The sequence below is a fragment of the Oryzias latipes genome, chromosome 2 (genome assembly GCF_002234675.1).
Source record: "Oryzias latipes chromosome 2, ASM223467v1".
NCBI lineage: Eukaryota > Metazoa > Chordata > Actinopteri > Beloniformes > Adrianichthyidae > Oryzias > Oryzias latipes.
In genome coordinates, this window is record NC_019860.2 from 13,030,927 (window position 1) to 13,055,519 (window position 24,593).

At 40.6% G+C, this 24,593-nt stretch overlaps 1 protein-coding gene across 2 annotated transcripts; it reads right to left on the reverse strand.

The window, feature by feature from the left end:
• Positions 1-8,795: 8,795 nt before the first annotated feature.
• osbpl11 (oxysterol binding protein like 11) lies at positions 8,796-24,473 on the reverse strand. Of its 2 annotated transcripts, XM_023964782.1 has the most exons (13): positions 24,048-24,472; positions 23,811-23,879; positions 23,558-23,733; positions 23,310-23,389; positions 19,160-19,348; positions 18,546-18,744; positions 16,288-16,433; positions 16,021-16,161; positions 14,179-14,638; positions 11,964-12,150; positions 11,025-11,207; positions 10,792-10,945; positions 8,796-10,701 (listed from the first exon to the last, which is right to left on the reverse strand). In XM_023964782.1, exons 1-13 carry the CDS (start codon positions 24,161-24,163, stop codon positions 10,645-10,647), a joined length of 2,157 nt encoding a protein of 718 aa, XP_023820550.1. In that variant the 5' UTR covers positions 24,164-24,472; the 3' UTR covers positions 8,796-10,644. The 2 variants fall into 2 exon arrangements, with proteins under 2 accessions (XP_023820550.1, XP_023820552.1); XM_023964784.1 differs by lacking the exon at positions 23,811-23,879 and having other exon boundaries at positions 24,048-24,473.
• Between the last annotated feature and the right edge of the window lie 120 nt (positions 24,474-24,593).

Consider the following 24,593-nt stretch of genomic DNA (forward strand, 5'->3'; position numbering starts at 1 on the left):
AATGTTTTGGTACCTACACCGTTAGCTATTTCTTGGCCCGAAGACGACCCACATCCACCCGTAAGGGCAGTTGTGACTAAGGCTAAAGGAGATTTGTTTAAACAGTATTACTGTCTCAGTTCCCTTTCACACAAAATCTAATTTAGCTCTTTATTAAACTACCTACTTCTTAAACTCCATCTCCTTTATGTAAAGAAAGTGGCCTTTTTAGCTGTTGTAAATGTTTACATTTAATTACTGTTCAAACATCAATCATTGACTCAAAAAAGCTCCAAAAGTAAAGTTCTGTCAGATCCCTTCTGAAGACAGCTCCCCACCTACGGAGGACAACACCCATGATGCAGCATAAAGCTTCGCTGATCAAAATGGAGCACGCTCAGTGACCAAATAATGAATCTGCCACGATCTCCGAGATTGAAATCCGGTGATATGAGTGGATCTCCCAGTGTTCATTAAAAGGTAAAGACCGGCCCAGCTGTACTGGCTGTCGGCAAAGAGGAAGGGGAGGTGACAGAGATGTTTAAACAAGGTGAGGGCCGGGGAAGTGAATGTGACACGCTCAGATGTAATTATACTCACCTAGTTCACAGCGGAGATTAAGAAGCACTGCGATTGGTAAGAAACGGAGCGTCAGACATGAAAGTACATGGAAATACTCACTGAAGTGCAGTCCCCGCTTCTCCCCCCTCTGTCACTGTATCATTTCAGGGTCTCATTTCTGTTTGCCTTTTCCAATTATAAAGGTGTGATTGTGGGCCCCCACAGCCCCCTCCATTTGGTTCAACTGCTCCAAACTTGAAGAATCGTTTTCCTTTGTTTGGAAGGAAAATTAGACGAGCCGACTTCATTATCACTTACAAATATTCCTCAGTCTTAATCTGATGTGAAAAACCCGTTATAAAGTAAGGGCCATCGGACATTGTTGGGATGAGGACATCCAGAAGAGACTTCAAGTTTAGACAACACTGCCCTCTAGTGGCTTAGTGTTTTACACACATAGACAAGAACCCATCATGTGTCCCTGTGGTTCGAAAATGGATTATGACAGTCTAATTTATTATTATCTGCATCCCTGTGACCTAGTAGTTGAGAGCCTCAGCTTGATATCCCAGTGACAGGCAGCCATGGTCAAACTCAATCTACTCAGCTCCTCAAAAGCACCCTCCAAAGCCTTCATCTTTCTACTTTTGTCAAAACTGATTTATTAATTACAAAGGAAGCAAACATTCAGGTATTAATGACAAATCTCTGTTCTTAATCTCTTTTAAGTATACTAAAACATTATTTGTGAGTATTAAATAATTGTTTTCAAGCATTGTTTTTAATGAAATGATTGTTACTAACAATTAATAACCCTTCTGATTCCAATTTGTGGTCATGAGGCTGCTGGCGCCAACCCAGCTGGTGTTGGACGAAGGCAGGGTACAACCTGAACAGGTCACCAGTCTGTTGCAGGAGCACACACTCTTAAACACACGTACAATTACAGATACCAGTAACCTATGGAGCATGTTTTTTGGACAGTGGGAGAAAACCCATGCATGAATGAGGAGAACATCCAAACTCAACGAATACAAGTCCCAGCTGGGATTTGAACCAGGGCCTTGTTGCAACTGCTTCCAATAAAAGGTCTGTGTGAACATGCATAAATGCGCGTTTCATGCTTCTATGATCAAAATTCTTGCATTCCTGCATAGCTACCCAAGTTTCCACAATCGTTTTCGGGCATTACGTACAAAACATGTGGCTTGACCTTGTTTGCAAGCGAAACAAGGTCAAACTTTGCCCAATAAGGGGCTTGGATTTGATAGTGACGTATGGATGGCGTCCCTTTTAATTCACGGGAATGACAACCATTTAAAAGATTGATCACAGAGGAGAAAATATTAATTGCGGCTTGTGCCGGGCTGGAATTTTATGATACAAATTCTCTCATTTGTTGGAAGGGCTGTGAAAGAAAAAGCGCGGAGATTATAGGAAATTTACACTACTACAACATCTCGCATCAAGACTCTTCCAACTGTAGGAGACAGAGATGATATAGTAATCAGAAGAAAAAAAAAAAGGAAAATCCCTTTCTTGCTTGCCCAGATTCTGCATCGGATGCCCGGTATGAACATTATTTTCTATTTTTTTAACCTTTACGTATCCAGGCAGGACAGATTAAAAACGAAATTCTTATTTTCAACTGTGATCTGACAAAAGGCAAGATGATTAGGGAAAACAAAAGAGGTTACAGGAGACACAGTAAAACATCGGGATGAAAAAGCAATAACACAGGCAATCAATAAAATAATGAAAATCATTAAATTATTAAAATATTTAGAATCATAAAAGTAGGTTACAGCAACATTTGTCCTTAAAATTATCATTACGACTTCTTTTAAAAACTGTCTTTAAAATAAAAGTGTCCAGTCTAAGGGGTTTTTGTCAGTTATTTCAGCCTCTGGGTGCTGCAGACTGAAAGGAAGAAAAACCCAATAAGGAGTTTGATTGAAGTCCACAGAATCAGTTTTGCAGACCAGGTTTGTACATGGGGGATGATCAATCAAATCATAAAAAAGTAAAGATACTGAACAGTTATATTTACAATTCTTTTGTGCACCCATTTTGATGAAGAGGATACCGGCCAGCAGGCAAAAGAAAACTAGCACCAAAGCCACAAGGAAATATGAACCAAAATGGATGGTAAGATGGAAAGAGGAGCAGACGGAGTTTCTCTGACTGATGGCAAAACTTTTCTAGGGTGTCCAGAACTTGGAACCACATCAGGTACATGACCACCACACCCAACAAGCAGAAACTCGTCGAGAAACAGACAGGACGGTTTCGGTTACTGTTCCTGTTTTAGATTAGAGGGACCAAAGACATGTCAAACTAAGCCATCTTTCACGAACCTTCCTTTTACATGTCTGCCATGCACTACTTTAATTCAACCTCTTCTTGTGTTCCATTTTTCTTGTTCTGTCAGCGTGCCACCATCTCCTCTTTTGTCCTCACTCTGAGAGACAGCTGCAGACCTGCAGGAGATGTTGTTGCTCAGCATGTAGTGTTTATTTTCAATCTTAAATGCCCAAAGAACAAAGAGTAAATGGCACCCTATTATTAGTTTGAATAAAGCCTCTGTGATATTCAAAGTTGTTTTTATTGCTTGGAATAGAGAACAAAAATAAGGGTTCTTTGTGCAGATTACAAAACATAACTGCAGTCTGACATTTTTGTTTTCTCATAAAGTCAATTCGGAGGCTCGCACAAACAACTTTTTAACAAATTTCGTCAAATATTTGACACGCCTCTACAAAGAAAAGCTTTCAAACTCGCACTGAGACCTTGTTATTTTTGCAATACCCCTTAAACGTGGGCTCAAAAGGTTCTCTGTCTGGATATAAACAAGCAAATTCATTGATGTATTGTTTTGCAGAGGCAGATGTTGAAAGATTCATTGACAGTAGAGTAATGTTTGAGGTCAGCTGGAGATGAAGGACAATGGGAATGTGTGAGGGAATATAGAGAAGGTTCAGTTAGAAACTCAAACACGAAAAACAATATTTGCTAAACTTAGTAGATAATGCCAAATTGTGAAGGGAATTTTGCACCTTTTACCAAAAGACAGTGCAAAAACTTTTATTTACTGTATTTTCCACACTTTAAGTTAAACTGGAGTTTAAATCACACTTTTGGTGGCAAATTAATTTAACAAAATACGGACCAAGGTCATTTCATCTTGATAGGTAATTCATAATAATAGAAAACATAGGCTGAATGTGTTCACGTATCCCTTTTGTAAAACATTGATGCTTATGCAATGCGGAGGAAATACATTTTAGACCCCTTGCTGATTATGTAGGTTTGTTCACCTAAAAAAAAAAACAGTAGTCTGTCATCTTAATAGTTGGTTCATTTAAACCACAAAGAAAATCAAGAAGTTGACATAAAATAATTTATTTACATTTATTTACGTATTTAATTAAAGGAAATAAGTATTTGATCCCTTGTAACCATGAATAGTTCTGTTTCACACATATCAGGTCCGCCGGAATTACACTCGTCCGTCCACGTTGCATTGCGTGGGGTGTCTATTCCACAATCGTTAGTTAACATTGTCGCTGTTGCATCTGTGATCCCTTCCCCCTGGCCTTTGGAAGAGAGGTTTGACCTGCCACCCCCGTGTCAAGTAGCTCATCCAAACCTTAGAAATCAGGCCCTGTTGGAGTTGAAAGACATTTTTGCACTCTCCGAGAAAGAGGTCAGCGTGACACACCAAGTCCAACATGAGATTGACACTGGAAATGCACGTCCCATCAAAACCCTGAAGTGCAAATCACATCCACAAATCATTCAACGCAAAACAGATTAACATTACATTTTAGAAATCCAAACAAAATTCCAGAAACTAAAATGTCACATCAAAAGAAGATTTTGTAAAACAGAAGAAGATTTTTTGGGGAAAAAGGAAATTAAAAAAAATGTGCAAGTGATAAACTAAAAAAAAGGTTTGGGACAAAACCTGATTGGATGATAACGTTTGTTCTCCTTTTCAACCGGATGTTGTTTGGCATGTCAATATCTTTCAAAACAAGATATTTCTTTAAAACCCTTGTGCTAGCTTAGATGACCCCACCCTTCCATTGATGTATTATTCCTACCATGATAAAGGTGGATAAAGGTGGAAAGATTTCATGTGATCCATGGACACCAGTGAAGATCACAAATCATTGAAAAAGAAAAAAAAAGTTCAGAGCACTGTTTAGTGGGTCTAGATGACCCAACTCCCAATGTTAAAGTGCCTGGGATAGTACAAGGGTTACGGTTCTAGCCACAACCACTGCAAAATCCAGTGGTTGCTAAATCAACTCTTCACCACAGTTCAAAACTCAAATCTCATTACCTAACTGTTTTTTTTTTTTTAAGTTGATTCGCTGTGGCGACTCCTGATGGGATGTACTGAAAGATGAACAACAACAGTAAGTTATTATTCTGTACATGTGTTGGTTATCCTGGTTGTCCTGTTACACATCATTATTATTTAGTGACAAATCAGACTAAGTGCATTTATAATCAAGGCTTGGAACATGTTTTAGTAATTAAAACTTCAGTGCCATTTTTGTAAGAGTTATTTTCCATCTTGTGCAATCGTTGTGCTATCCTAGGCACTTTAACGTTGGGAGTTGGGTCATCTAGACCCACTAGATAGTGCACTGAACCTTTTTTCTTCAATTATTTTTTTATCTTCACTGGTGTCCATGGATTACATGAAATCCTCTTTACCTTTATCCACCTTTGTCATGGTAGGAATAACACGTCAATGTAAGGGTGGGGTCATCTAAGATAGCACAAGGGTTAATGAAGGAATAAAAATACAGTGATTAACTGATACATGAAGAAACGTGTGTTTGGGCCCTGTTAAAGAAATCACAGTAGCTAACATGCCTGGCTAAGTTCAAGAGTAAGTTAGATGATACTGTCCACTTTTGGTTCCAAGTTGTTATCTCTTTTGACGATGATCCCATAGACGTTAACGCGCACAATATAAAAGCCTTTTTTACCGTGAGAGGATAATAGGACCACGTATCAATGTGCTGTCTTATCCTGAGATAAAGAGCGATGCCGCTGAGAGGCTGGAAGGGGGAAAATCATCCTTCAGCCTCTCTCGGTATGATCCAGTCTCTCCCAGCAGTGGTGGGTCGCGCGATGAGGTGCGACTAAAAGTTGGAACTGCTGGAAAAGGGCCAAATCCGCATGGTGCAGCTGAAGATCAAACGGCTTTAGATTGAATCCAAAAGAACTGTCCGGATATGACAGCTGGAGTTTGAGGCAAAAGCTCGCTTTCCTATAACCCCCGATGACAGCACAAACCCTCCCTTTCCCAGCTTACCCACTAGTTCACTTGACATAAGTAAACTAATCTGTTTCATGCCTGCTTTCGGGGGAGCAGAAATTGATTCATATTTTGCATCATTTGAATGTATCGCTGGTACTCTAAAATGGACACGTGAGATTTGGCCTGTGTTACTTCACTGTTAAATGAGTGGAAAAGCCCATAAGGTTCAATTGAAATTCAAATTTTCTTTCTTTCAATCACAAATGAAAATAAACACAAGAGTTTGAAGTAGACAGATAAAACAAGACAGTGTGCTTGAAAAGGAGTGGGTTGAAGAGAAATATTGTATGACCACACCCCTTTTTTACAACACCTGATGATCTGCATATTTCTATTTACAGTTTTGCACATGTTATACATTCACATTAAATTTACCTATGCAGAAGTGACATTTTTGTATTTTATGATCATTTCTTGCCTTGTACAGTTCCATCAGTGACATCTTGTATGTTTTTTTTTTGAATGCATGTAAACCTTTGGTTTGTTTTAAACCTTTGTCCAATCCGTTCAATAACTCCACACAACAAATTAATAAGCACATTTTCTTTTTTGCTACCTCTTGAGGATTCTTTAAATTATGATGAAGTTAAAGCGACTGTTTTACAGGCATTTAAACTTGTGCCTAAAGCCTATCGCCAAAGCTTATGACAGCAGAGTAAAAGTTTGTCTCAAACTCATGTGGAGTTTGTTCATCCTTCATGACAAGTGGTGTGCAGCATCTAAGTTTCACAGTTTTTCCTCTCTTCTGAAATTGATGTTGTTGGAAAAGTTTTAATGAAGTTTGCCTGAGCGTCTCAGAAGGTTCTAACTCATTGACGTCTGGCGAATATTTGCTAACACACAAAACATCCTTCCCTGTGCCATATGGCCACCAGAGAGTCGGTGTTGTACCTCAGCCGAATCAAAACAAAACAAACACATCCAGAGAAACAAGAGTATTTTTCTTGTCATAAAATTGGACACGTCATCACTGACTGCATTCTCTTAAAGAAGAAATTTGCAGGTGTCCAACAGAGTCCTTCCAGTCTGGAGAGGGTCTGCGTAATCTTCAAACCGGGTGAAGGTGAGAAAAATTCCGACTTCGCTCTGAACCTTTTGTTTTCAAAGGTCTCGTCTCTCTGAGCGGAGAGCGCTTGGATGAGTGCTCTGTGCAACCCCCAACAAGAATAAGAAGGTATTGCAAATCTATGGATGAGATATACTTTTGATGAGCACCCCCAGTTTAGTTTGATGGAATGTCAGTTTCGTGATTATTTATTGCAAATATAAAAACAGTGAAAATGGTTACCTGACACACCAAAAACTACACCGATGGGGTAAAAACAAGATTACGAGCAATCATATCGAAAAAAAAAAAAAAAAAAAAAAAAAAGCGGCTTACTCTTAAAAACAATGTGGTTATTTGAAGTGATAAAGTAGGAAAAACTGTAACCTCAATACAAAACTCCAAAAGTTGAGCAAAAAACTTCAAACCAACAAAACAGACACAGAAAGATTTAAATAATAAAAAGAATATCAATTTACTACTTGAAAATATAACTGTAGTTACGAACACAGTGGTAACAATACAGATTTGAGCAAAGCAACATATTGGACCAGGAAACTAAACGATTAAACACACATAGTTCACTTTGTTTTTATTTTGGCTTGAGATGTCTATGTTTTTTAATTTATGAAGCACCTTGTAACTTTTGTCTGCAAAAGGTGCTAAATAAATAAAATTTTACTTAACTTAATTAAAAAAAAATTAAACAGAACCCACCAATAGAATAAAAACAGTACAAAATTAAATATTTTGGGAGCAAAAATTCAGACTGCCATGTCAAAGTCATGGCTAAGCTAAAGTCAACTAGGTGGGTGCTTTTTCTGTGTTTTTTGTAGAGACACTGCCGGATGGCAAGCCGAATGTCTCTCAAAAACACTTAATTTGTTTTAAAGTTTAAATGTACTCCATCTGCTTTATAGAGGCTGGTATCGGAGGGTTGCAAATCCAGATGCTGAACCATCACATCGATAGTTTGCACATAGGTAGATTCTATCTTAATTTTGTTGAGGGTTTCTATTTGTTTGAGCACTTCCAAATTTCTCTTGGATTTATGAGGGATAACATTTTTTTCATATTTGGATATACTTGTAGTTCCCCATCTCTTGGTTCGGCCCGCAACCTTCAGCATGTTTTGGATTTTGGCCCCTGAGCAATCGAGTTTGAAGCCCCTAAATTAATGAGAATAAAAAGCAAATATTCCGCCAAGTCACCCTGATTGGCATCACCGGGGCCCCACTCTGGAGCCAGGCCTGGGGATGGTTCTCGCAGGCAGGCGCCCAGTGACTGGGTAATCCTCCCTTGAGCCCTGGTCAGGTCCAGCCAGACTGGTCAGGTCCAGTCCAATCAGGTTCAGATTGTGAAAAGAAAATATTTCCTAGGCAGATTCGAGTAAAATCCATCAAATAAACAAAGAACTCCTCCACAAAAACCCCCTTTGATCATATCCGCCAATCTCTAAGTTTGATTGAAGCTTTTTTTCTCGTGTGCAAATTTGTACCAGTTGTTTGACATTTCTTTAAGTCCTCAACAGTGACGTCAAGTCATTTATGGAAATCTAACACGTTTACATTTTGCAGTTTTTACAGACACCTTTATTCTAGAAAGAACCTAGAAAACAACCTAGTGTATGTATGGCTCTTGATAAATTGTGTTTTTATCTTGATACTTTTTCTGTTTGCCTGATTGATTTGACTTTGGTTTACATTTAATGCACTTCCTGACACCATTATTTGGACTTAGAAGTGGCGCATGAAAGCACTGGATTGTGCCCCCACATGTGGTTGCAATTCTGTGTTCATTAGTATTTTTTATTTTGTTAACATTAAAAATAAAAAAGGTAGAGAATTTGTCCACAAAGACACAAACATCTCTTCCAACCGATACACAACTTTAATTATTATCACACACCCATCTTTGTACAACATCAGGTTACTTTTAACATCAGTGCATTTACAGGTCAGCAAGACAACCAATAGAATAAAAAAAGAACAAATTAAAAGTGCTCAATCGATTTCTCTTAAATTAAGCACGGATTCTTAAGAAAGGAAATGAATAATCACACCAAAACAGTAAATTCATCTTTGCATCGGTCTTGTAAGTAACTGATAAGACTGTATAGAGTTGCATAAGGCACCAATAAAGGGAGGGGTTAGCTTATCGATGGCGGAGTGAAGTTAACAGTTTTTAGTTAGGGGCATTGAGAGGCTAAAATCTATTTTCAAAGGGGATTAAAAAAAAATAGAGTGATTAAACCTAACAAAAAAAAAAAGAAAGAAAGACACTTGCCCTAAAAAATAAGAGCATTTAAAATCGCAGGATAGAAGAGAAAAACGCATTCAATTGTTACGCATCTGCATTCCGTGAAAAAAATAAAATTGAACTTTTGTCCTACATTCAGAATTTGAAATAAAGCAGATCCAGAAGTTCACCTTTTTCGTTCCGTTTTTTACATTTATTTCACCCGATTTAAGGCATGCTTCTCCAGCAGTGTGAGGAATACACATTTCATCCTGTCGACGGCCTCTATACCAACAACTGAAATGTTTTTTTAAACAATTTTATGAATTTGTTATTTATGACAAAAATGAGGGAAACAGTAAAAATCCAATGTAAACGGCATTTGGTTAAAAGAGCACGGACATGAACAGCTCAGTATGTATAACTGAAACATGTAATAACTGATATATGTACACTTCTTAAAGAATTTAAATTCAAGTTATAAACCCTTTATTACATGTTTATCACCAATATTTTACTGAAATTAAATCAATTTTATAAGCCATTTGTCACAAGTTTATCACCAGGAGTTTATTGTAACTTTAGTTTTGTAAATGAATCAGTTATGTCATACTTATGATGTGCATAAAGTATTTTTTTTAAATGCCGTTTTCAAAAATTGTATGATTATAATACATAGTGCGGGGGAAGTGATAAAAATATACATTTTGTGAACAAATGCATATTATTCTCTTGCATGTGTACTGCATATTGTAAGGGAAAAAAGACGATTTTTCAGATGGGTGGTGCTGCATATATTGCGCAATTTTTTTTTAAATGAGATCCATTTTTAGGATATTAAATTCTTGTTAAGACATTTTGAACTTTTTTGGAGGGGTATTTTAGACAGTTGATAAACAGTGAGAAAAGGTCCTAAACTGGAAAAGAAAATGAAATTAGGACAATAATTAAATTTTTGAGCTATCCCTTGAAACAAAAAACATTTTGAATTTTTTGATTAGAGAGGGGAGGAGGACAGATCAATGTCTCCACCCGCTAAAGCAGCTTTGCCAAGTTTTCTGTTGACCACTTCATTTGGACTTGAAATATGCATAATATAGAATCAAAAGCAATTTATTTTGACTGACTTGAGAAAGGTAACAGCATCTTTAAAATTGTCTCCCAGCCTGAGAAAAGGCAGCGCTGCAGTTGTGAAGGGACTGCTCTGAAATCAGAGCACACAGCTTTAAAAAAAAAAAAAAGAAAAAAAAAGAGCATCCTCAGGTCGAGTGCCATTCATCAAACCGTCTTAAGGCTGTTTTCATCAATAGATTATTTCAAAGAACCTGACCAGCCGTACATTGCTTTGTAGTTGGAGGCTTGGTGAGCGTGAAGACCTCCGGTTGTTTGTCTCTTCCTCCTCTCCTGCTGCATATCGTTTTCATTTCTTCAATTTGACTGGTTCCTAAATCCTTGAAATCTGAACTGAAGCGCAAAGAAACTAAGACTGGAATGCAGAGTTTTTCCAAAGTGGTTTGTGATAGAGCCAGGCTTCACCCTGCAAAAACCAGGTGGGATGGATGGTTTAATGCTTTAATGTTCTGCTCTTCAGAACCAAAAGTGAGAAAGGAAATCTCTGTTGACTCACCTCTTTGTCAAAGTGTCTGGTCCTCCACGGCGTCTCCGTTTCAGCGCGGTGCCTCTCCTCCGTCCGCTGCCTCTCCTCGAGAAGCCTCTTGTGTTCTGTGGCTTTCTCAATGTCCTTCTGCCGTAGCGCCTCCGTCACGTGCTGCCACAGACGCCTAAAACAGCCATCCAAACACAACAGTCAGTCACTGGGATTTTTCTTTCGGAACTCACTCCAAGAATCCTCCAGCTGACCTGGATTCAGTGGGCCCTTGCTTCTCCGTGGGTCGGACTCGCTTCTTGGTGACGGGCAGCTTGGTGACATCCACCACTTTGGTTTCACCACTAGTGCAGCTGAACTCCAGAATGCCGTTCCACTCGCCTTGGACTCGGCACACCACCATGTTTGTTGGGTTGTGCTTCACTTCTGCAGTCACCCTTGATGTGGGAAAAGCAGAAGATAGTCACACATATGCGAGAGATTTACGCAAAAAAGAACAGTACAACTGGTACTGGTAAAGCCTGTCACGCTAAAGAGTCATCTTTGCAATTGAGATTTTCCCATGTGTAACCCTTGTGCTATCCTAGGCATTTTAACATTGGGAGTTGGGTCATCTAGACCCACTAGACAGAGCACTGAACCTTTTTTCTTCAATGATTTGTGATCTTCACTGGTGTCCATGGATTACATGAAATCTTTCCACCTTTATCCACCTTTGTCATGATAGGAATAACATGTCAATGTAAGGGTGGGGTCATTCTAAGATAGCACAAGGGTTAAGATAAACATATCCTCAGACAAGCCTTAGGCATATCCTCATGCCTTAGTCATGGGCTGTCTGAAAATGGGCAAAGTTGTACGGGGATGGAGTTGGCCCGCGTGAAAGTTCTCTGTGAGACTGTAGAGAAAATTTTCTTGCACATTTTATTCTACTGCCGTGGTGTGGGCAACAGGTCATAGCAAACACTTATACAACATGCAAGGGGAAGTAAGGCTGAAGTGGGTGAGACGCAGGCAGGTTTCATCGATTTTTTATTTTATTTTCTTAAACCCCACCGAATCCTTTGCAAGAGGCCGATTACCTCTGCGGATACCAAAAGGAGTTTATCCAAGTTGGCTGAGCGATATGCAGGTTTAGAATGTCCCCTACAGTGGACACATTTGCATTGCTGGTAAAGACAACAGATGCATACTTGTGTAACTTGCCGCCGTAAAAGGGTTTGGTGTGGAAGGTGATGACTGCCGAGTAGCCAGATTTGGCGCAGTTGATGTTGACTTTGCCTCCCAACTCCACCCAGGGCACGGTGAGGATGGAGCGAGCGTAGGCACACGGCAGAGTGAAGGTGTACTCTTCGTCATGCTCCAGCAAATGGAGGCAGCCTTAGTGGAAAAACAAGAAAGGATTCAAGTACAGTTATCTTTTTGTTTGGAGTGTTATCTAAATCTGAAGACGAATAAAGACATACTCCGATGAAAATTGCTTTTTTTGGTTTCGTACACTATTTCTAAAAATGCCTTTACTCAATTATGAACAATAGTACTATCCAAATTCCTAATCCATACAGTTTAATAATATGTCGGTCCACCTTTGCAGCTATTACAGCTTCAAGTCTTCTAGGAAGGCTGTCCACAAAGGTGAGGAGCGTGTTTATAGGAATTTTGGACCATTCTTCCAAAAGCACGTTGGTGAGGTCACACACTGATGTTGGTGGAGAAAGCCCGACTCTCAGTCTCTGCTCTAATTCATCCCAAAGGTGTTGTATCGGGTTCAGGTCAGGACCTGATAAAACAGTCAAGCTCATCCACACCAGACTCTGTCATCCATGTCTTCATGGACCTTTCTTTGTGCTCTGGTGCACGGTCATGTTGGAAGAGGAAAGGGCCCGCTCCAAACTGCTCTCATTCAGAAGCAAACAGAGTTCCTTTCACTGGAACTAAGGGGCCAAGCTTAAGTCCTGAAAAACAAGCCCACACCATAATTCCCCCTCCACTGAATTTCCCACTCGGCACAAGACTCGTCCATCAGTTTATCAGATAGAAAAGCCTGATTGATCACTCCAGAGAAGGAGTCTGTGGCGGCGTGCTTTACACCACTGCATCCGACGCTTTGCATTGCACTTGGTGACGTGTGGCTTGGATGCAGCTGCTCAGCATGAAGCTGTCTCCGTTCTGTATTTGGGCTAATCTGAAGGTCACATGAAATTTGGAGCTCTGTAGCAATTGACTGTGCAGAAAGTCTTTGCACTGTGCGATTCAGCATCTGCTGACCCCTCTCCATCAGTTTATGTGGCCAACATAACTCGTGGCTGAGTTGCTGTTGTTCCTAAACTCTTCCATTTTGTCATGATAGAGCCGACAGTTGACTGTGGAATATTAAGGAGCGAGGAAATTTCACAATTGAGTCTGTTGCACAGAAGGCATCCTATGACAGTTCCACGCTGGAATTCGCTGAGCTCCTGAAAGCGGCCCATTCTTTCACAAATGTTTGTTAAAAAAAAAAAAGATCTGCAAGCCTGAGTGCTTAATTTTATACACCTGTGGCCAGGCCAAATGATTTAGCATATTCTTGATATAATTTTTCTGATGGAGAACATTTATAAAGAAAATTGAGCTTAATTGCTCTTTAAGTATTTCTTCATTCAAATAATTCAGAATCACATGACTCACAGTATGAAAAAAAAAAGGTATTCGTGAGGAAGAAAATACAAAGAGCAGGCCACAAGCTCCCTGTTCCGCCCTATTCCAGATGCTTGTAGATGACTAGATCCATGTGTAAAAACTGTAAACAGAGAGCTCTCAGCAATGGGAGGAGGGGGGGGCAGAGTTGCTCCATGCCAGAGGTCCCGCCCACAACTCAGAAGTGAATTTCTAATGAACTACTGCCCCTTTGCAGAAAATATATAGAAGAAAATAAGTTTTTTTTTCTTTATTATCTTATTTTGGCTAAAAACAACAATCATAATTATTGTTTATTATAAGGCGAGTGGGAGCGCTTTTAAAATGGAACAAAAGATGATCAGCGTGGGTCTTTACAGATGACTGTTATCCTTAAAAGAGCGTTCCAGCCCCAAAGGAAAAGGAAAACTGACTTCTTGCATACATTTCTCATTCAGTGTGTTCCATCTGCTTCACTACCTTCTGTTTGTACAGAATTTTCATAACTAAATGCTGGCCTGTTTCTTTGTGTTTAACCAACATTATTATTATTATTTATGTATTTATTTCTGGGCAGCTGGGCTACATCAGTAGCTTACCATCACCAGGTTTCCAAGCATGAATAAGGAGTGAATAAAAAAAAAAATACACATTGTAAGCGCTTTGAGCAGAAAAATCGGATCCATTATTAATATTATAAAAGGCTAAAAAAAAAAAAGAATAAAAAAAAAAATAAATAAATAAATACCTCACCTTCCCCTATCATGGAGACACCAATAGACATCCCCATGAACTTGCTCTTGGTCCACACGTGCGTGTTCACACACATTTTCTTCTCCTGGCACTCAGCATAGAAGCCAGACACAGGGGGATGATGGGATACTTGCTCTGCCACAAAGCGCAGCAGGTATGGCTCCTGGGAGGCCACAGGCTCTGAGTTAACCTGCGGGGACTCCCCGGTGGTGTCCTCCCCTCTGGCAACCTGCCAGGAGCAGTGGAAGGTCTCGCCAATGATGGGGTTGTAGGGCTTCTTGGCAATGGCGCCCTTGCGGCCCTCGTGGAAGGAGGTGAGGTAGTACTCTACGAAGCGGACCATGCGCTTCTCTGGGCTGTCGCCGTCTGTGATGGCGGTGAAGAGTTCCGGGTGAGACATGAAGTCGGCGTACATCTCCAGCAGGGAGCGCTTCTCCAGGATGAAAGTAGGGAGGACCACCTGGAGCAGAGTGACAGCTTTGTTCCATTTGAACACTTTCAGGGTTTTTATTTTTGAAGCGACCAGCACATAAAGCAGCCCTGATCTCTAGCTGCAGATTACATCTTCATCTGAGGACTCAGAGATAAACCAGAAACCCAAGAACAGGATTGGGTGTCTGTCTGAATAATTACAGAGTAAGAAGTGCTCAATTCACTTCACAAGGTCATTCAAACCTGGAAAACGATCGCAACATTGATTCTACAGCCTCCTGATTTCTACTGCTGACAAGGAGCAGCAAAAAGGAGGGAATTATAAAATAAATTAATTATAAACCAATAGAATTTTAGGTTAAAGGTTAAACGGGTAAAATTCATTTTATTATGAAGGGTTTGATTTTTAAAAACAAAAACATTTTATCTTGAAATTATCCATCCAAAGGCATTATGTGTATTAATGTTGACAATCTTCTAAATTATATTTAAAAACATAATAAGCTATAAATAAATGAAATATTACACAAAACATATTTTGCATGAGTATTTTTTATTTTATTTTGCTTTTTATTTTCTTTTATAAAATCAAACCCAGGTTTATAAAAAAGATTAAATATATAATATTGTTAAAAGTACCATTCTGTTTGTCTGCTGGTTTTAAAACAGGCCAAAAAAAGGATTTTATCACAATAAATGTCCTCTGCTGCATAACAATGTAAGAATCTTTAGTCTTATTTTTAATTGTTCAAATTTAAAATAAGTTAATTTTGGTCAAAAGAAATTTGAGGAAAATAATTATATACAAATAATTAAATGAAGAGGTTTCCTGGGTTTATTTCAGGTTTTTATTGCATTTTAATTTGGCGGCGACATTTCCAATTAAATTCTCTCTGAATCACTGTATAGTGATATAAAACATTTGGCAACATTAAAAAATAATATGCTAAGTTGTATTTCTTTATTCGTAAAGAATATGCACTGATATGGTTTTTTAGATGCATAGGGCATATGTCCAAAAACAGACATACCAAGTAAAAATTTTGTTTATAGTGAAAAGGGCGTATGATCAAATATGGTTTCCCGCATTTTTCATGCCGTATTTTCACTCATTTCAATAAATTCTCCGCAAACAACTTATATGTCCAACTGTTATATGTACAACTTATATGACAGTTAACACAACTATTCTAAAATGAACATTCATAAACATGTGAATTTCCCCCTTTCTCCTGACAGATTAAAGCTGTCAAGTTTACAAGAACAGCGCTTGTAGCGGTTCTTCTTCAAGTGACTGGGAGTTTTCAACAGTCGGTCTCAAGCTTCCGCATAAATAAATGAGTGTTCCTCATTTGCTACATAGAAAGTCTCATTTCTGGGGATGGTTTGGCAGCTGGGAACTCGACCTACCCGTGTGAGGTCCATGCCCAGCTTCAGCTGCGACAGCAGGTGTAGGATGACGCTGCGCTCCTCCTCCACGGCGCACAGGTCTTCCTCCTTGTCCGTGAAGGAGTCCTCCACCTCATCGTCTGGATCGATCTCCTCCTGCTCCTAACAGAGTGGAGGGGAAGTGCAAGTTAGGAACATTTTCAAATCAGATGGAAAATTGAAAAAAATATTGAGTTGAAACAAAAAGTTTGACAAATTTAGCATGTTTAAATATAGTTTTTCTTTTACCCCAGAGAAGCTGCAGGACTCGGGGCTGTTTAGCTCCAGTGCTGCCCCCTCCAGCGGGCCCTCCCCAGGTGCAAAGCTGCTTAGGGAGCTGCTGCCGTTCTTCAGGATGTCTGGCACTTTGGGCTCCAGCCACTCGATGGTGGGACCTACGAGGGACGACATGGGAGACGCACGTTGAGAGGCGCTCATGGTGCTTCCCCCTCCCTCCCAAGGCCCCCTGACACCACGCAGCACGCCGGCAGACTGGACCGACAGCTGCCCTGCCGCCAAGCGACTGCAACCCGACACCTTCTGGATCAACAGGTATCGGGAAGCGTCCTCGCCCTCTGATAGGCCAAAGCCTCTCCAAGCAACACTGCCCGTTTCACGTTTGTCTCAAAGTGGGCGGGTCTTGTTTGAATTAACCATATGAGAGAACCTGATTGGCTGCTGCCGTGCACCTGTCCTGATTAAATATACATGGAGTAACAAGATCGGCAGAAGAAAAGTGGGGCAAATTTTCATATGATCCTGAGCAGAAACATAAGCAGCCAGTAAATCCGACACATTTATTCAACCAACGACTTTACTTTATGGCGATCGGCGTGAGTGAAGTCTAAGTGGAGCTGTCAAAGCGCTGCAGGCTGACACCTCGGCAACACAGATCTAATTACAGTGAAGGCAGGTGTTGAGAACAGGTATGGTTCCCCCCATCAATAATTCAAAATAATTCCACTGTCAAGCAGGCACGAATGGTTTGCCCGGATTGTGAGGACGGGCACGTGTAACGCCGTGATCTGATTTTTCAGAGCGGCGGCGAGTCTGGTAAAAGCACCAAGTAAAACGTTTGTTGCAGGTTAGAACAACATGACAGGAAACACAATGCGTTTACTTTTTGTCTTTGATCTGTTTAACTTAGAAATATTTTTGGGGTCTAGGTCAAAATGTTTTGGAAAACTCACTATTAATAATAATGGCGTCCACGTGTTTTATTATATTCTGCAGCAGTCCTCGACTGCAATATTGTTGATGCATTTCTCCTTTCTTACTTTGCCTTTGAGCAAACATTTTGCCTGGGCCACATACTCAAGGCCTGTTCACACCGGGACGAATTTCGCCGACGTTTAACGCCTCGTGACTAAACAAAGGGCACCAATGAGAGTGTGCACACCGAGGCGAAAAAACGCCACGCGCCAAAGCGTCGAAAAAAAAAAACGCCTCGGGTTCGTTTTTTTTTTCCGACGCGTCGCGTCGAAATCTATTCGACCAATGAGAATGGCGCTTTTGCACACGTGCCTGGAGCTTCTGAAGTTACAGTAAAACACAACTTGGGGGCGCTCAAACACAAAACTGCCTTGCTGAGCACACATACCAGCGAAGAAGTTAGACGCCAAGTAGCGTCTACACTGCCGCGAAGAAATAATGACGGACATTCTTAAATATCCCCTTACCAAGTACCAGTTGGAGCTACTGATGCTTGAAATATTCATGTTTTCTTTGTATGATTCTGACAAGCGCGTAAATACTTGCCATCTTCTTCTGAGTGAAAAGCGACTTTAAGAATCGTAAAGTTGCGCAGCGCCACCTTGTGTACAGGAGTATTTCTGTTTACATTAAGCGCCATCTAATGTCAGGGAAGGAAATTGCATGTTCGCTCGGCTCATCGTCAGCGAAAATCGCCTGGGTGTGAACACAAAAGACGTGGCGAAAAACGCTGGCGAATAACGCCTGGCGAATATTCGTCCCGGTGTGTACGGGCCTTCAAACTCAGAAAAATTGCACACACACTCAATGAAAATTATTTTTGGGCATAGGGAAAGTTTGTACATTTTGACTAACGTTAGCGTGGCAAAAAAAATGGCATTCCCCTGTTGCTCGCATATTTTTTATTGGTATGCGGTAAAAACTGAATACAGGAACTGTGGCGCAAGCTGAAAAAACCAAAATGATAAACATTAGTAACAAACTCCGGTTAACTTTAAGCGAACAAAATGCATCCAGTCTAATTACAGCCTAAGTTGTTTTTAATAGTTTTTTAATTAGTTTCCTTTTCATAAGAAAAGCAACCTTTTTCCCATAAAAATACAGAAAATTGTGAGTCACCTTAAAATATTTCCATGATTTAAATTGTGAAATCTTATTTTAGTACAAATAATTTTCAAAGAACTTCAGGCAAATAATTAATCTCGTTTTTCTTTCAATCAAAATGAATCATTTTGCTGTTCAGTTAAATAAAGAAATAAAATAAGAAAACTTTTAACCGTTTGTTGTCCACTGACCTCCCAAAGAGCTTCTCTGTCGGGCTACCTGCTGCAGGTGCAGGATGTGCAGGCACTCATGGAGGCAGTTCATGGTGGCCATGGAGGTGGCCTTAAGCATCAGCAGATCCTGGTCCAGGGGGGAAAGGCTGGGGGCCGCCGGGAGGCCCTCTATGCTCTGGATCAGATCTCTGTGTTGGACTTGGGCCTGGTTCATCATCTGGAGAGAGAACCAATATGTTCACTCAGGAAGAATGTGAAAAGGTGGAAACAGCGCCCTCTGGTGCCTTAAATGGCTAACAAATATATAATTTAGTTAATACTGCCACACCGTGGTCACAATTCTCTGTAGAGCAAACAATCATGACGTTTTGATTGCATTGCTCAGGTTTTTGTTCCTTTTTCTAATCAACAAAAAAACAGTTGACTCACTGTATCAGTTGTTTAGTATGGCAGAAATCAGATCCTAGCCCTCTGCTGTTAAATACAACTGCAGTTCATGTCAACGTTGCCTTACTTTGCACTTTGTTTTTAGCTTATTAGACTACTAAAATTTGAAGTAAAAAAAGATTAAGAAAATGTACATTACAGTAAACCTTCAGTTTTTTTAATAAACAAAACAAACTATTTCAAACCTCTCTGGCTTCAATCAGGTGGTCAGGCAACAGCGATCTCTTGCTTGAGTACACCGACGAGCCCTTATGGGCCTGTGACCAGCTGAACAGGGAGGTGGGGTTTTGGCTAGGCCGGCGCAAAGACATGGGTGAGCTGCCGCTGCCTTGGGACGCCGTGGAAAAGCTGCGTGACTTGGGAGGGGGGTTACACTACAAGACAACAACAGAAAAACACAATTTATTACGACACACTCAAAAAAATAAGGTGTTTGTGTTTTTTTACCTGTACTTTTCTGATGGAGGACATAAAACGCATATTAAACTCAAAATTGCATTTCTGGGCCCTTTATTCAAAGTATTGTGAATCAGGAGAAAATAAAAAATGCTGTTCGAAAAAGATTGTTCTTGTTTGGTCGAAAATATATAATTTTAATGACGATGTGCATCATCATAAAAATGCCACAAGAACACAGAAAACACAATTTTCATCAGTAGGTCCGAGTTGGTCTTTAACCCTTGTGCTATCCAAGGCACTTTAACATTGGGAGTGGGGTCATCTAGACCCACTAGACAGTGCTCTGAACCTTTTTTCTTCAATGATTTGTGATGTTCACTGGTGTCCATGGATTACATGAAATCTTTCCACCTTTATCCACCTTTGTCATGGTAGGGAGAACACGTCAATGTAAGGGTGGGGTCATAGGATAGCACAAGGGTTAAAGAGAATGGGGTAGGATGACAAAAATAATCAACAAGTATCTCGAGATTATCATAATTTTCTGAGCACAAGGGACTGTAATTCAGACTGGAAAATTAATTTGGTCTGGACAAAGTCAGTTCAAGTTTGTCCAGATCGAGTCCTGAATATTGCGTGGACCGTGTGTATTCAGACCGGCGCCAAGCGGACTACCAAAGCTTGTAAACAAAACCATGCGACTCTTTAGTCATTCGTCAGGAATTGCGAGGGCAGGGCAAAGCAAATGTGGAGAAACTATGGAAGTCCTTTTTGGAATAGTTCTCTTATTCAAACTTTATATTTCGCTGACCGATTTTGAACGTCTGTATCAACGTCCGGTACAACACATTTTACTGCTACTTAGGTATGGCTGAGGCATGCTGCAAGGAGGTTCATAAGGTCAAGTATGAAAGTACGCTAAGTGTTTATGACACATAAACTGTCGAGAAAACAGTGAGAAGCAATGTGTGCCACGTTAAAAACTGTGTCCATGAGCCTGCAGTCATCCAACCACATTTCAAGGAGTTGCTGTGTCTCATCGCTGTGGTGTCATAGGATAAATCTTAAGAGAATTCGGTTAAGGTAGCTTTCAGGGTGACATCACAGCAGCGCTGGGGGCGTGCTGCATAACATGAAACAGAAAAGCATGTAAGAAGTGTTTTCAGCAGTGTTCAAATAAACATTCCAATCAAAAATTAGTTGGACCCTTTTTTCTGTTTGATAAAACAACAATCATTGCTTAATCTGTTTACATCACGTGTCGATCGGGTATAGCGGTCGTTTAGGTCCGGTTTTTTTTTTTCGCCTCGAGGACGGATTCCAGCCTGAGAAACCTCAGAGCAAACTGGACCTCAGTCCGATTGGAAATGGCCGACACCGCCTTCAAACAACGGTTGGAGAGCAGTTCATGGTCCTTCACCAGGGTCTGCTTGGGTGAGTTCAAATTTAAAAATAGTTCCCAAATATTGGAGGGAAAAGAACTCGCGAATTAAATGTGTCCAGTTTGAATATACCCAAATACACCTAAAGCACCTGTGTAATATATAAAAAAAAAAAAAATGGAAACAACCACTTGGGGGCATCGTAGGTGTCAAGGTAGTGAAGTGTGCACATATTCAGTATATTATATATTTTGTTTTTATGATTTGCCTTTTAAAATAAAATGTCCATTCCATATTTTGTTAAATATATTTTTCCAAAAGTGCGACTTATACTGTGGTGTGCCTTCTACATTTTATCTTGCTGGCGCGACTTATACCCCAGAGCAACTTATAGTCTAAAAAAATAAAAAAATCCTTGTTAATTTCACATGACAATGTTTACCAAAAAGGCTGGGTCTGTCCAAAGACACACACACACTGTTGACTGCACAAACCTTAACGCACAACAAGCAGTTATCATTCCTGTACGCATATAAATAACTTGTTTGTGCAAAAGTAGGCGGGCACCTGCGCTCAGGTGTGTTTACAACATTGGACGATGATGTTCCAGAAGGTTGAAAGTAAAAGAAACAGTACGGTGACCGCCAACACCAGAAACCGGGACTGAATCGTCGTGAAACCCACTCAAAAGAAAATTGTGGGGTTTCTTGTGTTTTTTTTAATATGTTCTTGTAGTACTTTTCTGATGATGAACGACATACATGAAGGAAATTACGTTCAAAATTGTATTACGAGCTACAATTGGCTGGCTCCTATCAATTATTATGCATCCACTTGCAGAGGACAAGATCCTAGGGTTGGGCGATATGGCCTAAAAAGAAAAGTTATGATTTTTTCCATACTAAATTCTTTAAAAATCTTTAAAGTATTCTTTAAAAAAAAAGAATTCAGATAATATGATTTTCTGGATTTGTTTCCCTCATTTTGTCTCTCATAGTTGAGGTATACCTATGATGAAAATTACAGGCCTCACTCATCTTTCTGAGTGGGAGGACTTGCACAGGTGGTAGACTAAATACTTTTTTGTCCCACTGCATAAGGCGCACCAAACTACAAGGCGCATTATCCAAGCCACGAGTCAGAGATGAGTCTGTCAGACTTAACTGCGTTCGCAGTAACTCGGGAACACTCTACATGTTAGCCACATCAAAAACACGGGCCACGTTAGAAGCGTTAGTCACGTTAGCGCATTTACAAAACCCGTAAAGCTCTGTATACACCAGGCATGTGTGGCACGACCAAGAATGCGCTGAACGCGGGTTTTTGAACAGGCATTCAGCATATGGTGTTCACAGGTCTGTGGCTCCCTGATAATAATGCATGTACTCACAGTTGGAAGAGGTTTGGTGCGAAATGTCAAACAGTTCAAATCTTGCTTTTGCTGATCTATTGCAATGTATGAAAACTGGGTGTCATAGCTTCCAACCGTGAATAATTTACTTCTGGTGTTAACTGGTTGATTCTCAACCAGTTAACACTTCAGTGTTTTGAAAAGGACGCCAATCAAACGTCACTGTCAGATCAGAGTCCCTGATTGCGTGCACACTTAACCCGCACAACTCCCAATCTTGTTTGCAACACGTAAAAAACAGACTGAATCTGTCAAAATAAACATTACAGTGACTATGCCAAAAAGCACATTTGACACTGCTACATGTTAATGGGGCTAGTATTCACAATAACATCCAACCATACATTTTAAAAGCGTGCCATGAATTACTCTAAATCACTTTGACATCAGTAAGCACAAACAGATTTAATCCATATATAAGGCGCACTAACATTTTGTGAAGAAAAAAAGTGAGGCTTTAAGTGCCGTTTATAGTGCTGAAAATACGGTCCGTCTCCATTTTCCTCGTCTGAGCCAGCATCTGGCTCAATACTTTATGGCTGGGTAGCCCCTATATTGCTCCCCAATTTTTTTTGCACTGGTAACATTAGGTTTGGGGTATGAGGGGCTAAAAGCTAGCAGGAGAGCATGTAAACAATTGGTTGATGGGAAAATGGGTTGGGCTTACTTCACACCAACAGTGCCACTAACAAATCAGAGGTGAATTTCTAATAAACTACTGCCACCTTGCAGAAATGGCACGATCATAATTAAAAGACCACCAGGAACGCTTTTACAATAGATCAAAAGATGATCGAGTGAGACATTAATTAAGCAGAAAGTCAAAGAAGTGTCATGTCTACAAGGGATTTCCATTTCCAGCCACAGCTAAAAACAGAGCCTTCAGTCTGTCCACTTCTCCAGTGTGCCAACAAAAGTGGGCTGTGGGCAGTTAAAACAGCCTGCAGATCAATGAAAATGATTACACACAGGCTGAAAGACGATCCATGTTTACATAAACAACCGCTCGGCTGATTTTCCAACTCAGGAATGCGAACCATCGGGGTCGTGTTCTCTCAAAGACGCTCCCTCTCCTGCTGCATCAATAAATTAGCCACTAAGACGTCAGTGGAGCGCAACCCATCAGAGGGGGTGTGGCTTTACCTTCCCCATGGCCTCCGTGTGGTGCTGTGTGCAGATCTGCAGCCTGCTGACCCAATGCTGCCTCTCCTTGGCATCGCAAGCTTCAGACACAAAGAAGGCAGAAGAAAGATGATTACAGGTACTCAGAGAATCGATCCTCACTCTCACCAGCAGCAGATAATGGACAACACCCAGATCAATACAGGATGGACGATGACAGAAGGCTAAAAACAAAAGCAGCTTCTTGCTGCAACCAAATAAATCCCCACCCCTGAGCTTGTACTGCTCCCCGCTGATGGCGTTGACCGTGAAGGTGTGGGAGTCCTCATCACTGGGGGAGATGACAGCTCCGGCCAGGGGGAGAGTTCCTCTGGGTTTCAGATGCCTCGACTGTTCGTTGACAAAATATTCCAGCAAGCCCGCTTCATTGTTGAGCACGAAGAACCTGAAAAACAACACTTTGATGGAAGCGGTTTTGAAATCTGGGGGGAAAAGGAAGCCACGTGACCCTTACGAACTCACCTGTACTGCCAGCCTGTCACTAGATTGGTGTATTTCATCAGGTAACCATCAATATTCTCCATGTGATCGCTATGGAAAGGAAGACAAATTGTGAAACTGTATGAGGACAGAGTTTAAAGGGCAGCGTGAGTCACCTAAACCAGTCGGTTAACTCTAACACTATCACTTCTTTCGTCATCATTCATTCGACAAACAACAGTTAACTAGCTTACATTAGCATGCTAAAGTGCCGCCCACCTGTACTGCCAGCTCTTGGCACTAGCTCTCCCCGAGCTCGGGGTTCTGTTTTGGGGGAATGCATCCACTTTTGTTTCGTTATCCAGCACCCGTATCGCCGCAGTCTCGCCTTGCATCGCGGCAACAAAAAATAAAAAAATAAAGGTGGAGGAGAGAGAGAGGAAAAAGCCAAACAAACCTCCTCCTGTCGTCAACTCAGCTTGCTAGGCTAGCTCATGTAGCTTTCCGAGATTTGTAAAGTTTTTTTGTTTTCTCTGACCGGCCGTTCCTTTCATCAAGGAACCAGCAACTTCCGGCAAAAACTGGGAGGTCAGCTGGCTACGAGATGCGAGCCATGGCTCGGCGTGTGGAGGACCGGGATTTAACGGTGTGACCCCCTGTGTCTGCTAGCTCACTGATATTTACTGCTTCGGCAGAAAAACGGTCACGTGACCGCTGACGAAACCCAACGTCCGCATTAAAAAAAAAAGTTCAGAAAGACCAGGAACGGTTCCTTTTTTCATTTATAGATTTTATTTATTTATTTATTTATTTATTTATTTATTT

Excerpts from the sequence above, each read along its gene's own strand:
- osbpl11 (XM_023964782.1), bottom strand. The coding sequence starts at position 24,163 with ATGCAAGGCGAGACTGCGGCGATACGGGTGCTGGATAACGAAACAAAA. Across the intron at positions 14,639-16,020 it reads TGGGCATGGACCTCACACGG|GTGGTCCTCCCTACTTTCAT; the intron begins GTAGGTCGAGTT and ends ACTCTGCTCCAG. Across the intron at positions 11,208-11,963 it reads TACGGCGGCAAGTTACACAA|GGTGACTGCAGAAGTGAAGC; the intron begins GTATGCATCTGT and ends TCCCACATCAAG.